The sequence below is a fragment of the Fukomys damarensis genome, unplaced genomic scaffold (genome assembly GCF_012274545.1).
Source record: "Fukomys damarensis isolate Sample0158 unplaced genomic scaffold, DMR_v1.0_HiC HiC_scaffold_25, whole genome shotgun sequence".
NCBI classification, from domain to species: Eukaryota; Metazoa; Chordata; class Mammalia; order Rodentia; family Bathyergidae; genus Fukomys; species Fukomys damarensis.
In genome coordinates this window covers 19,372,515-19,387,459 of record NW_022900937.1, presented here as the reverse complement: position 1 = coordinate 19,387,459, position 14,945 = coordinate 19,372,515, and the positions used below count along the sequence as shown (strand labels likewise).

Sequence of the window (14,945 nt, the reverse complement as noted above, 5' to 3'; positions counted from 1 at the left end):
AAAAAAAAAAACTCAGAACCTGTGAGAGAAACAAGGTTTGGAGACCAATAGACTATGTGATCCCTTCCTGCCCTTAAAGATAAAATCCTTGCTTAGTGTTGTGGTGCATGCTTAAGATCCAAGCACTCTGGGAGGCTGAGGCAGGAGGACGGCAAGTTCAAGCCCAGCCTGGGTAACAAGCCTGGGTATCTTGTTTAACAAGATCCTGTCTCAAAATGTGAAAGAAAAATTTTTAAAGGGCTGGGGATGTAGCTCAGTTCAACAACCCTGGGTTTAGTGCCACAAATGTTTAATTAATCTATTAAAATCTGAATAAGTTATCCCTCCCTGGTAACTATTTGCTGGTAACATATTTGCCTTTAACCCAGTAGTAACTGGTGTGATGGGGAGCTGCTAGCCCATGAGAGTCAGGAAGAAACAAAACGAGGTGAGGAGGCCCTCGCGCTGTGAAGGCTCTGTGGCTGTAGAACTGCCCGAGAGCCGGGAATCAGCAGGGGGTGGCTATCGGTCTGGGTCTGCACCTGCCATTCCCTGGATGAGGCAGAGCAGCCAGCTATCGGGCCTGGTGCCTGGCTGAGGGTGGGCGAGGCTAGGACCTGCTCGCTAAGCCACATTGCTCCCTGAGAGGCCAAGTACAGGCCCAGTGCATCAGAAAGACCTCGAGCAGGGAATGACTGGGTTACTGTCTCAGAAAGCACGAGTCCCCACTAATCCCCAGCTTCTTTTCTCCTTCAGTTTTTATCCAATTTCTGTAACATTGTTTGCTTTCTTCCCCGATAGTCCATCATTTAAGAACTAGGCTGTATCTGTTAGCAATTGCTGTAATAATGGTGTGTGACAAATGGCCCCTCAGGATTTCAGTGATACACAGCAATCATTTGGTTCACGTGTCTGGAATCAACTTCAAGCTAAGCTCAACCAAATGACCCTGCTGTCTTCGATGAGATGGCTCCTCGCAGTGGTGGGGGGGTCCTGACCTCAGCTGGACCGGCGCTGCTCTTAAAGTGTCCGGTTCTCGTGCTGGGGTCGGGAGGTTAGCTGAGCAAACACTTCTCCCACCGGCAGCAGAAGACACACAAGCACACAGCAATTGACAAGGTGCCCTGGGCTGCGGGCTGGGAGCTGACCCAGCCCAAAGTCAAGCGGACGGGCCCAGGGGGATATGCTCTGGAGGGAAGAGGTATGGACATGGGAGAGGAAAAAACAGGGACTGCTCCGCCATCTGGAGCACATCCCAGATGTGCCATCTGCTGCCTGCTTGACTGGTGGCAAACATCAGGCTCTGTGCCTCAGCTATCTTGCTTGAATAGAAAGAGACTTGGTCCCGTGTGCCTCTTAGCACTGTTGTGAGGAACAGGAGAGTTGCACAGGGCTCGAAGCGTCTGCTGGTGCCTGGTGGCGATGGTGCTGGGCAGAGCTGACTTTCCTACCTGCATTCAGCACATTTTACTGAGCACCTTTGGTGCCTTGGGCCACGCGGTGGATTTCCAGCAATAAAACCCAGTCCTTGCCTTCACATGCTTGGAATCCTGAGACAGGAGGCAGGAAGGTGGGTGCACAGAATCAGTTCAGTTCAGTGTGCGTGTTTGGCCTTGTCACTAAATGTGGAGCTACCGGCAGAGCAGCTGTCGCTGAGGCTCATGGTTGCAGGAGCGTGGACTCGGCCTGGTGCCCCAGCAGGGCCCCACCCTGGCGCTGCCTTCTCAGACACCTGTCTCTGAAACTGTGGCCTGGGGCAGCAGGGCAGGCTGGGTGGCTTCGGGGTGAGACCTCTGGGCTTTGACCCCTGCCTGGGCCCTGCCTGGGCGGGGGGCCGCCGTGCTGTGGTACAGAAGGACCAGGAATGGACGGCTCACTTCCTTCCCACTTTGGAACGCGTGGTTTGTCCTTGTCACCTACGGCAGGAAGTCCATTTTAGCAAGCCGTTTTGCTCAGGGTATGTTAGGGTCTTTTCTCCCTCCTCCCCCTCTCTCCCTGGCTCTGATCTGCTTTTCTTGGGCCGCATGGAAAACTGGGAGAGGGAGACAATATTAGAGAAGCTAGTTGATGTTCCCCGCCTTCCTCATCCACCTCGGCTCCCACCCTGTAAGGAAAGCGGAAGTGGTGGCCGGCACAGGTGCATTGTAGCGCAGAGCAGGGCCCAAGTGGCGCTGAGGCCAGGGTCCAAGCAATGGACAGTCAGTTGAGAGACTTTCCCTCTGAGGTTCCGTGGAGTGGCTTCCTCCTGCGGTGGCCCCGAATCTGGGACTTTCAGGGCCCTCATGACTGCCCCAGCCTGCTGTTCCTGCCTCCCCGTCACACCTCTCCTAACCAGGGGCTCACAGTCAGTGCTCTGGCAGCAGGACCAGAGGGTGAGGGACCCAGGAAAGGTGGGCTTTGAAGAAGGGACGGGTTCTCTTTGAAGAAGAGCGGCCACCACAGGACAGACTCGGGAGCGGACGAGACTGGCAGCTCACACGGGAAAGGAAGTCTTGACCGTGGAGGCAGGTGGCTCGTGACCCACAGGCCTGGGAGTCCGTCCCACCGCGGCCTACTGTGGGACCTGGCCATGTGCTGGCGGCCATTGTGCCTCTGCTCCCTTATCTATGAGATTAGAGTAATCAGGGCTGGGGATACAACTCGGTATAGAACACTCGCCTCACATGCATTTAGCCCTGGTTTGGAACCCAGCACCACAATTATACATCTATACTTACACTGCTGTAGCTGTATATGAGGTGTGATTGAAAAGCACAGTAAATGTTTACATGTTTTAAAAATCATTACAGTAAAGGACATATTACTATGAATTCCCCTAAAAAATATTTCACTTACTTCGAATGCACTGGTCCTATCATCCTTGCCACTTTCTGAAGCAGCTCTGGGAGTCTTTTATAAGTCTCTTTAGTTGGGCTGTAGCAGCTGCCTCTGTGTCCTGAGTCAACTCAAAATCTTGGACTTTTGTGGTCATTTTGAGTTTGGGGAAGAACCAGAAATCACACAGGGCCGGATCTGGTGAATAAGGTGGATGAGAACACACCACAGTGTTTTTATGAGCCTGCCTTGCCTTTGGGTGGGCCACAAGTGCGCTATGGCAGCGATGAGATTGTTAAGCAAGATCAGAAATCAGGGAAGCTTCCCGGGGAGGAATGGGGAGGATGCTTGTGACACCCATGCTAAGGTTTGAAGGTGACAAGTAGCTCATGAGACCCAGACAGGAAATGGCATAGACCAAGGCCCCGAGGCACAAGGAGCCAGGTGCATTGGGTAACAAAACAGGGACCCTGGTGCCCGGGCCACAGGGAGCCAGAGGAAGAGATACACAACATACACCTGGGGAGGCTGAGGGCCATGGGACCTTGTGCAAGGCTTGACTCCCCCCCAAGACCCCCAGGAACGTGTCTGGGAAGGGGGAGGGCAGCCGTGAGAAACTGTCACGTGTGGACGTGCGTCAGGCACAGTGTTGAGTTCATAATAGCCATCGTCGTATGTCAGCCACGTCCCTCAGTGCCTGGAACTGTGGGTGCCACACACCTGCCGGGAGGTGGGGTCCCCTTCCCCTGCTGTGGGTGAGTTAGAAGGACGCTCCCCGGGAGAGGTTCACGTGTGATGCTGTGCCACTGGTCCCTCCTTGGGACTGACCAATGCTTTTCTTTTTTTTTTTTTTTCCTTCTTCATTGAGTTTATTGGCACATTTTAGGTATTCAGTACAGTTACATTCGTTATTGGGATCTTGTACCTTTACATGACTGGTCTTGGTTCTCATTTTTTCCCCTTGTCCCTGCCCTCCCTTCACCCCCTCCTCCCCTCCCTATTTACAAAGACTTTATTTCCATTTTTTCATTTTCTCATATTTTTTTCTTTTCCCTTATTACCTTTCCCCTACCCTTCCCACTTCCCCTCTCCTTTAGCCCTTTTCTTCCTATTTCACATGGTCAGTTATATTACTAGGATCTTAAGTACCATTATAGTTTTTCACACCAGAGAAACTATTCAGTATTTATACATGTGCGACTTATTTATTTCACTTAGGAGTATATCCTCAATATGTATCCATTTTCTTATGAATGAATCTAATTTCTCATTCTTTATGGCTGAGTAGTATTCCATTTTATAGAAAAACCACATCTTCTTTATCCACATTCCAACTGGTGGGCAAATGGGCTGTTTCCAAGTTTTAGCTATTACAAACTGTGCTGCTATAAACATAGGTGCGTGTATATCACTGTGGTGTGATTCTTTTAATTCTTTTGGAAAGATACCCAGCAGAGCTGTGGCTAGGTCAAATGGAACCTCTAGTCCCAGCTCTTTGAGGAATCTCCATATTGATTTCCATAGTGGTTGCACCAGTCTGCTCTCCCACCAACAATGGAGAAGGGTTCCTTTCTCCCCACAACCCCTCCAACATTTGTTATTGGTTGATTTCTTTTTTGTTTCTTTGTTTGTTTGTTTTTTGTTGTGGTGGTGGTGGTGGTGATTTTGAGACAGGGTCTCACTATGTAGTGAGACTGACCTGGAACTCACTATGTAGCTCTGGTTGGTGTCGAACTCACAGTGATCCTCCTGCCTCAGCCTCCCGAGTACTGGGATTACAGGTGTGCACCACCTCACACGGCCATTGGTTGATTTCTTGATAGCAGCCATTCTTTGTGGGGTGAGGTGGAATCTCAGTGTTGTTTTCATCTGCATCTTCGAATTACCAGTGATGTGGAACATTTTTTCATATATTTACTTGATGCTTTTACTTCTTTTTCTGAGAAATGTCTGTTCATTTCAAATACCCATTTTTGAATTGGGTCTTTATGTTTGGGGGAGCTGATTTTTTTGAGTTCTTTATATATGCTAGATAAGAGTCCTTTGTCTGAGGAGCAGATGGTAAAAATGTTTTCCCACATTGTAGGTTGTCTTTTAGTTCTGTTGATGGTTTCTTTTGTGGTGCAGAAGCTTTTTAGTAAGATGAGATCCCAATTGTTGATTCTTTCTGCTAGTTCCCGAGCTACTGAGGTTTTGTTCATGAAGTCTTTTCCTATGCCAATGTCTTCAAGAGTTCTGCCCAGCTTATCTTCCAGCAAATTTAGTGACTCTTTTTTAATATTTAGATCTTTAATCCACTTGGATTTTAGTTTAGTGCATGGTGAAAGATAAGGGTCCAGTTTTAATCTTTGGCAGGTTGAGATCCAGTTTTTCCAACACCATTTATTAAAGAGGCTATCTTTCCTCCACTGAGGATGGTCAGCTCCTTTGTCAAAGATGAGGTAGCTGAGTACATCTGGAGTTGTTTTAGTATCTTGCAATCTATTCTACTGATCCTCAGGTCTGTTTCTTTGCCAGTACCATGCTGTTTTTATCACAATGGCTTTGAAGAATAGTTTCAAATTGGAAATTATTATACCTGGTGCCATGTGTCTGTTGCCCAGGATGGTTTTTGCTATTCTAGCTCTCTTATGGTTCCAAGTGAATTTTTGGATTCTTTTTTCTAGTTCTGTGAAATATAGTGTTGGAATTTCAATTGGTATTGCATTGAATCTGTATAGCAGTTTTGGTAGTATGTACGGCCATTTTCACTATGTTGATTCTTCCTACCCAGGAGCAGGGGATAGCTTTCCATTTTCTTATATCCTCTTTGATCCCTTTTTTCAGAGTGCTGTAGTTTTCAGTATAGAGCTCTTTTGCTTCTTTTGTTAGGTTGATTCCTAGCTACTTAATTTTTTTGGATGCTATTGTGAAAGGAATTGTTTCCCTAATTTCTCTCTCAGTGAGTCTGTTATTTGTGTATAAGAAAGGTATTGATTTTTGAGTGTTGACCTTGTATCCAGCTACTCTGCTAAAAGTGTCAATTAAATATAGAAGTCTTTTGGTGGAGTTTTTTGGGTCTTCAATGTAGAGTATCATATCATCAGCAAATAATGACAGTTTAACTTCTTCCTTTCCTATCTTTATTGCTTTAATTTCTTTCTCTTGTCTAATTGCTGTGGCTAATGTTTCCAGAACTATATCGAAGAGGAGTGGTGATAGTGGGCATCCTTGTCTTGTTCCTGATTTTAACATGAAGGTTTTCAGTTTTTGACCACTTAATATCATGTTGGCTGTTGGTTTTTCATAGATAGCCTGTATTAAGTTGAGATATAGACCATCTATTCCAATTTTTGCAGGGTTTTTATCATGAATGGGTGTTGAATTTTGTCAAATGCTTTTTTCTGCATCTATTGAGAGGATCGTATGGTTTTTGTCCTTGACTCTGTTAATATAGTATATTACATTTATAGACTTATGTATGTTGAACCATCCTTGCATCCCTGGAATAAATCTGACTTGGTCAGGATGTGTGATCTTCTTGATGATCCTCTGTATTCTGTTTGCTAGTATCTTATTAAGGATTTTTGCATCTATATTCATTAAGGAGATTGGCCTGTAGTTCTCTTTTTTTAGTTGTGTCTTTCCCTGGTTTGGGAATCAAAGTAATACTTGCTTCCAGGAGTGAATTTGGAAGTATTGCTTCCCTTTCAATTTCATTGAAAATTTTAAAGAGTAATGGCAGTAGTTCTTCTCTAAATGTCTTGTAAAATTCAGCAGTGAATCCATCAGGCTTTTCTTTGTTGGCAAAATTTAATTACATTTTCAATTTCACTGATTGTAATTGGGGTGTTTAGAATTTTTTTATCTTCTTCGTTCAACTTTGTTAATTCACAAGTATCTAGAAATCTGTCCATTTCTTCTGTGTTTTCCATTTTATTAGAGTACAGGTTCTCAAAGTAGGAATTGACAAGCCTCTGGATTTCTGTTGGATCTGTTGTGACTTCACCTTTTTCATTCCTAATTGCATGGATCTGAGCCTTTTCTTTTTTGAAAAGGTTAGCTAAGGGTTTATCGATTTTATTCTTTCAAAAAAACAACTCTTCAATTCATTTATTTTTTTGTATCATTTTCTTAGTTTCCATTGCATTGATTTCTGCTCTAATCTTTATAATTTCCTCTCTTGTATGAGCTTTGGGTTTTTCTTGCTCTTCTTTTTCTAGGAGCCTAAGATTCATCATTAGGTTGTTTATTTGAGCTCGCTCTGTTTTCCAGGTGTGGGCATTCAATGCTATGAATTTTCCACATAGACCTTCTTTCACTGTGTCCCACAGATTCCTGTATGTTGTATTGGCATTACATTTATGTGTAAAAACTGTCTAATTTCTTCTTTAATTTCCTCTGTGACTCATTGATTATTCAGGAGAGTGTTGTTCAATTTCCATGTGTTTGTGAAGTTCCTACGGTTTCTTATGCTATTGATCTCCAGCTTGATTGCACTATGATCTGATAATATACAGGGATAACTTAGATTCCTTTGCATTTATTCAAACCTGCTCTATGAACCAGTATGTAGTCTATCTTGGAGAAGGATCCATGTGTAGCCAAAAAGAATGTATATTCCGATTTTGTTGGGTAACCAATGCTTTTCTGAACTGTCAGATCAGATTCTGAGCAGGAGCTGTGACTCTGTTCCCTGTCCACAGGAGAGGAGTCTGGGGACAGTGGGTTTTCCCCCTTCTGTCATCAACCTTAAGGGCAGGAGGCTGGCAAGCTGCCCAAGCAGGCTCTGGCATCTGCAGTTATCCTGGTGATTCCCATCAAAAACAACTTTGTTATGTTTTGTTGGCATTTGGGGATCATAACTCTGTGAAGCAGAGTGGATTCCTTGAGTGTAAAAACCACCTGCCAACAGAGAGACCAGGGGTCTAGCCCGGAGTTGAGGTCGAAGAAATGGATTTGACGTCATTTTTAGGAAATCCACTCTCAGGCTGCCTTGGTTTGGTATGGTTTGGTTTGGTCAGCAGCACATGCCAGCTGGGCTATGGGGAGGGAATGAGCACTTTGGAACTTTGGGCCCCTTCCTGTGGCCAGGTTCTGCGAATCTTGTCCCTGGAAGGTGGGGTGAGGGAACTGAGAGGCAAGGCCAGTGCCAGGCAGAGAGAGAGCCGCACAGGGGCTCCCGGCTCCCGGCATAGCATGGAGTGGGGGTGGCCTGCTGGGACCTAGGCAGAAGGAGAGACCTTCTCCTCTAACAAAAATCCTGTCGTCCTCCCCACTGTGTCCTCCCTGGGAAAGGCTGACCTTCCAAAGAGGGTGACCCAGGATCCCAAGCTACTCCATCACATTCCCAGCTAATCTATTCCTGCCTGAGTGATTTCTGACAAATTATTTAACCTCCCAGGGCGTGATGGCCTGTGTCTCACAGGGTTAGCATAAGAAGTCATTGGTCAGTGTAAAATGAGTGGGGAGGTACCTAGAATGATGCCTGGATGGCATGAGCCCTTGGTAAATTTTCTTTTCTTTCCCCTTTTCCTTGGTGAGGAGAGATAGCACACCAGCCAAGAGAGCACCCCGGTCTCTCTCTATTCGGCCAATGTGCAGGAGCCAGGCACCAAGGACACAGTGAGAACAGAGCAGGGTCCGGTGTCCCTCAGAGGACAGAAGTGTTATACAGTGTGAGCCACAAGACAGTAAACCAATAAATGTGCAATGTGCTTGCCATAAGTGCCCTGGGGGCAAGTGAGGTAAAGGGGACGAGAGTGTGGGTGGCCTGGTACAGATCCAGATGGCATGGAAAGAGAGACCCTGATTGACAGCTGGAAGGAGGGCCCAGGTGGGAGAGGGAGGAGGAGCAGTCCAGGCAGCAGGGGCAGCCAGTTGCCGAGAGAGAATGAGCAGGCCGGGAGTGCTCACGGGACAGCAGGCCAGCAGCGTGGCGGCACAGAGGGATGGAGATAGGGCAGGAAACGGGCGATGAGCAGGGCTCACCTAGGGCCTGGCAGTACGAGTTTGGCCTTGGCGGTGAGTGGGGTGGGAACCAATCAATGTGAGGGTGGAGCTGAGGGGTGACGGGTGGGTCCCCCACTGATAGATGGCACAGGCAGAGAAGACCCCAAAGACACAGTGACTGTCTCCTCCCTGGCCCTCTGCCCTCGGCAGGCCTGGTCTGGCTTTGCTGACAGCCAGCACACACCTGCCTCCTTCCGCAGGACCTTGGCACCAGGCTCACGCAGGGAGAGGAAGAACACATCTCCAGGGGCCTCCAGGGAGCCAGATAAAGCTCCCAGTCAGGCTTCTGCACACGTGTGTATGCCCACGCATGCATGTATACAGGTGTATGCAAGTGTGTGCATGCATCCCTGAATGTGTGCGTGTATCTCTGTATGTGGATACATGCATATGTTAGTGCATACATGTGTGTGTGTGCACGTGCACATGTGCAGTTCCTGGGACATTGGAGAGACGGTGGGATTCTCTCTGGGACCCCACAACTCCACTTCATTGACCGCCTGAGCCACCATCCTCCCAGGTCTGCTCTGGTGACACTGGTGTCTCTCCGTCCTCTGTGACCAGTGCTTCTCCATCCCTGTGCTCTCCTGCCCAGAGCCCGCTTCCCCAGGGCTGAAGAGTCTGCTTGGTGTCAGACAACTTACTTCCCTGCCCCACAGCAGGGCCGCAACACCCAATCGTGTCTCAGACCGAGACTCGTGAGGACAGAGTTGGCCGCTCCGTAGTCCCTCGCTGGGCAGCGGCAGGTGCCACTCACGGACCCCACTGCTTTGACCCCAAGCCCGGCTTGACCTCAAGCTCTTTGGCCTGGATGAGCGAGGTAACGGGAGCTTCCCTACTCTGCAGTCTCCGGCTTTCCCCCAGGGAACTTGGATTTTATAACTCTGATGAGGAATATGGGCAACTGCCATCCATCTACTGGGCAGAGGGAGAGAACGGGCAAGAGAAGGTGAATATGATGGAAGTACGATGCACGCGTTTTGGAAATGTCACGATGAAACCCATTAACTTGTACAATTAGTGTGCGCTCATGGTCAGACTTTTAAAAAGAGAGTGGAAGTAACTACTGGCTTCAGTACAATAGGCCCTGCTCGAGTGGTGCCCAGGGTGTCACCCTCTAGCACGCAGACCAGGTGGTCCGTGCCCAAGGGAAGGAGGGGAGGGGACATGGTCAGCTGCGGAGTCCCCTGCCTCAGGTTGTGGGGCCTCCGTCAGGTGGGCCAACCCCGCGACCCTCAATTACCCCTTGGCTGCCGCACGACAGGGTAGTCATGAGGACCCCATGACAGCACGTGTGTGCGTGTTCTTTGAAGTATATGCAGTGCCCTGCGCAGGAAAGGGGTGACGATGAGGAGAGCTTTCATCCCGCTGATTACTTTGCACTTATCTGAAAATTGAAGTCCTGCCGACTCCAACTCTGCAGTCCTGCTAGTGCTGACAGCCAGGCAGAGGCATAACTGGGGTGGAGATCAAAGCCAGACATGGCCCTGAAAGTGCCTCGTGGAGCAAGGCATGAGGGTGGGTGACGGTGGTCCTGGTTCTGAGCTATCCAGCCCCACCGCACCCCAGGGCCAGGCTCAGACTCTCCAGTGCCGTACCTATTGCACCTGTCAGATGTGGGCTTTTGCTGCAATGCCAAGCGGGTGGGTGCAGAAGAGGCACAAGCCCAGGCTAACCTTGCTTTAGAACCACCTGCTCTCGAGGTAACTGATCCCGTCGCACGAGACACCCTCACTCTTGGGAGATCTAATCTGGTCTCTTAAGAAAGACGTGATTCCATTCATGAGCATTGAGCCCCTTGGCCTAATTATCTCCTAAAATCATCCCCCCACCTCTCAATACCGTCATATTGGAGTCACATTTCAGTGTGACTTTGGTGGGGACAAAGTGCGTCGAAAGCACAATGGTGCCATACTCGTGAGTGTTGTTATTGCTTACAAGTTCCCCAGAGAGGCAAGGCATTCGGCAGTCAGCGGCCATGTGACATAGCCAAACAGGGAGATGCTGGAGGCCTGGGCCTGCAAGGAGATGGGAGGTCAGTTCCCTGACTCCTTCACAGGCAGGAGGAGAAGAGCGAAAAGGAGAGAGAAGCAAGAGAGTAGAGGAAGTGGAAGATGGGACCTACAGAAGCCGGGGAGAAGCAAGATCAGAGGAAGGCGTGGTGGAACGGGAAGTGGGCAGCTATTTCTCCCCAGAAGACCTGAAATTCTCTGGGAGGAGTCTGGGCCAGTCATTCAGGCTGCGTCTCCCTAAGCGTGGGGCTTCTGACTCCCCGGGGCTGTGCGGACCCTCGAAGCCGGGAGAGCCTCCTGTGGGTCCCGCGCACCTGCCTGACTCCCGCTTTCCTCTTCTCCTCCCCAGGGTTCACGGAGGCATTCAACGTGGACACCAGGAGGCCGCGGGTCATCGTGGGCCCCAAGACCTCCTTCTTCGGGTACACGGTGCAGCAGCACGACATCGGTGGCAAGAAGTGGTGAGTGAGAGCAGCCGCCCCACCCGCTTCCCAGTCTGAGCCGAGGCCTGCGCAGCCTCGCCTCTCACCTCTCACATAGATCTTAGGGTGCAGGCGACTGGGAGGCTGGGCGCTCACCCTCACCGTGATTCCCTGCACGGTCGGTCTCTCACCGGAAGTCCCCTCTTGTACCCCTGGGACTGTGTGTCTCGTCAGTGGGGATGGCACCTTTGCTCCTGCCCTCTTGGAGAACTGTTGGGGTCTCTGGGGGGAGAGGGTGACTGTGCTCGTGTGGGGCGAAAGGAAGTGGTGATGGTCACCCCGAGCTGGGGGACAGAAAGATCCCCACGGACACTGACTGCAAATGCTTTGCCTCTCTGGGAAAATCGCAAGTCGTAACAATGCCCGTGAGTGTGGCACCACCACGCTTTCGATGTGCTTTGTCCCCACAAAGCTCCGGCTGCAATGTGACCCCCTGTGCCGGTGCTGAGGTGGGGGAGCCTCTCGCAGATAATCGGGCCGGGGCTCCACCCTCACGATGGATTCGTGTGTTTAAGAGACCAAAGTGCGTCTCTCAAGAGTGAGGTGGGTCTTATGGAACCAGATCAGGATGATCAAGAGGAAAGAAAGATCCTCCTTCAGTTTTTAAGAATAACTTTCCTGAAGCATATTTCATCATACAATTCATTCATTTCAAGGGTACAAGTCAATGATTTTTAAGTGAGTTTACCAAGTTGTGCAACCATCAGCACAAATCAGTTTTGTGCACTCATCACCCCGAGCCTTTTCTTTGTGCCCTTGACTCATCCCTCTTGTCCTGTCTAACAGGTTTTTAGCAGCAGAGAACAAGGCCCTCTTTCTTTCCTGGTATAGAAAGGACCAGGCCTCTGCTTGGCCCTGTTAGGAGCCTGTATGAGTCCATTTTCTGAGGCTATAACAAAAGAACTGAGGCTGAGAACTTTAGAAAGAAAGATTTATTTAGCTCATGGTTTTGGAGGATGAAAGTCCCCAGTCAGGTGCCTTCAAGGAGACAGGTGCAGGAGAGATCACATGGTGACACAGAAAGCCAGAGAGAATCAGTGCCAGGGTCACTGTTGTAACTCAGCCTCTCAAGAACTGATTCCAAAAATCCAGCAGGAACCCCTTCTGAAGCAACAGCCCCAGTAACCAATTACCCTGCCCTATGACCCACTTCTTAAAGGTCCATTTAAGCATCATTTATTAAAGAGGCTATCTTTCCTCCAGTGAGGATGGTTGGCTCCTTTGTCAAAGATGAGGTAGCTGAGTATGCCTGCTGTTGTTTCTGCATCTTCTAATCTATTCATTCCAGTGATCCTTGCGTCTGTTTCTTTGCCAGTACCATGCTGTTTTTATCACAGTGGCTTTTTAGTGTAGTTTCAAGTTGGGGATTGTGATACCCCCTGCCATGTTTCTGTTGCCTAGAATTGGTTTTGCTATTTTAGGTCTCTTCTGGTTCCAAATGAAATTTTGGACTATTTTCTCTAGTTCTGTGAAATATACTGTTGGGATTGCAAAGAATCTATACAGCAGTTTTAGAAGTATGGCCATTTTCACTATATTGGTTCTCCCTACCCAATACGTTCTCATTCTTCTTGTGTACATTCAGTGTTAGAATTTATTGGATAAAATGTGGGTATAAGATTAACTTTAGTAGCATCTGCCAAGCATTTCTGTTCCCAAAGTGGTTTAGCAGTTTAAACTCTCTCTAGTGAAGTAAGAGTTCTAGTTGTCCCACACCCTCACTAACACAGGATATTATCAATCGCTCTAATTTGAGCCATCCCAGGTGTGTAGTGGATTCTCACTGTGAGCTTAATTTGCATTTCTCTACTGACACTATTGAGCAACTTTTGTAAATTCACTTCTTGTTTTTTGTTGCTGTTGTTTTTTGTGGATTTTTTTGTTTGTTTGTTTGTTTGTTTGTTTGGGGGTGGGGTTGGTACCAGGGATTGAACTCGGGTCCTTGCGCTTGCAAGGCAGGCCACCGAACCGCTGAGCTAAATCCCCGGCCCTCATTGGTGGTTTTGATACTCATTTTTTGTGATGTGTCTTATCAGGTCTTCTGTTCATTTTAAAAAATAGTGTAGGGCTGGGGATTTAGCTCAGTGGTTCTGCTGTCTGCCTCACAAGCACAAGGTCCTGAGTTTGATCCCAAGTACCAAAATAAATGAATAAAATAAAATAGTATGGTGTGTTCTCTTGTTCATTTACAGGATGATAAAAATCTATTCTGTATACAAATCCTTTTTCAGATAGAAGCACTGGAAATCTATCTCCCAATCTATATCTTGCATTTTTGTGCTGTTAGTGGTACTTTGATGAACAGAAATGCTTATTTTACTGGAGTCTAATTTTTATGGCCGGTAGTTTTTGTGTGTCCAATTTCAGAACTCTTTGTGTCTCCTAAAATCATAAAAATGTGCTCCTGTGTTTTCTTCAAGAAGTTTGGTGCTGTTTTTCTCACTCAGGTAAATGATTCATTTCTCTCCCTCTCCTCTCCCTCTCTCCCTCTCTCTCTCTCTCTCCCTCTCTCCCTTGCTCTCTTTCTTGGTAGTAAAGCAGTAGGGATTAAATCCAAGGCCTCTGTGCTGAGCTACATCCCCAGCCCTGTAAAACATTTTAATTTGAGGCTAGTTCTCCCTAAGTCACTAAACTGCACTTGAATTTGCAAACCTTCTGCCTCAGGCTCCAAGAGTGCTAGAATTACAGATACGTTACCACCATGCACGCAGTCATCTCATTAATTTTTTATGTAAGCTGTGAGATAAAGATTACAGTTTTTGCAGTTTTTAAAAATGGGATATCCTCTTGATCTGGCATTGTTTTTTATGTTTTAAATTTATATTAGTACATATTTATAGGGTATAATGATTATGTTCATCTCAGGGGTTGGCACATGTACATAACAGGACTTAGCTTTTTTACTTCCCCTTCCTCCTCCATCCTTCCTCCCTATTCTCTTACTTTTCCCCATATCTCTTAATCCCCTTCCCATTTGTAAAAAATATATTTTTGGTTTTTTTTAATTTTTTATTTTGAGACAAGATCTGACTAAGTCATCAAATTGCCCAGGGTGTGTTCAAACTTGTGATCCTCCTGCCTCAGCCTCCCAGAGTGCTGAAATTATAGGCTTGCCACTATTTGCTAAAAGATTATTTTCCCCCACAAAATTCTAGTGTCGTCTTGGTTAAAAATGGGGTGACCATATATATAGGTGGATCTATTTCTTGTCTCTATTCTATTTGTCGGTTGATTTAAACTTACGCCAATAAGTCCTTGTTGCTGTAGCTTTAAAATAGGTCTTTAAGTCAAGTAGTATGAGTAGTATGTTTGTTTTTCTTTGAAAATATTTTGTTACATATCCTAGGTCTTTTTTAGTTCTATATGAATTTTAGAACCAGCTTGTCAGTTTTCCCCCAATGAAAATGTGCTGATTTTTATTTGGGTTGCATTGAATTTTATAGACTAGTGAAACCTTAATAATATGGAGTCTTCTAATCCATGAACCCATATATCCCCCTCATTCAGCTTTTAAAATTTCTGTCAATAGTGCTTTGCAATTTTCTGTGTAAAAGCCTTGAGTGTCTTTTATTACATTAATCCTACATATTTATATTTTATTCTGTTGAAATACTCTTATTTTATTTGCCAATTTTTTTATTCTACATAAAAATACAATTGTTTTGTA

General features: G+C 47.0%; 1 protein-coding gene across 1 annotated transcript in view; it reads left to right on the top strand.

The window, feature by feature from the left end:
• Itga11 (integrin subunit alpha 11) overlaps window positions 1-14,945 on the top strand; it is a 95,370-nt gene that overhangs the window by 16,119 nt on the left and 64,306 nt on the right. The window contains exon 2 of the mRNA XM_010643305.2: window positions 11,146-11,257. Coding sequence (XP_010641607.1) covers window positions 11,146-11,257 — 112 coding nt within the window. The remainder of the gene's footprint in view (window positions 1-11,145; window positions 11,258-14,945) is intronic.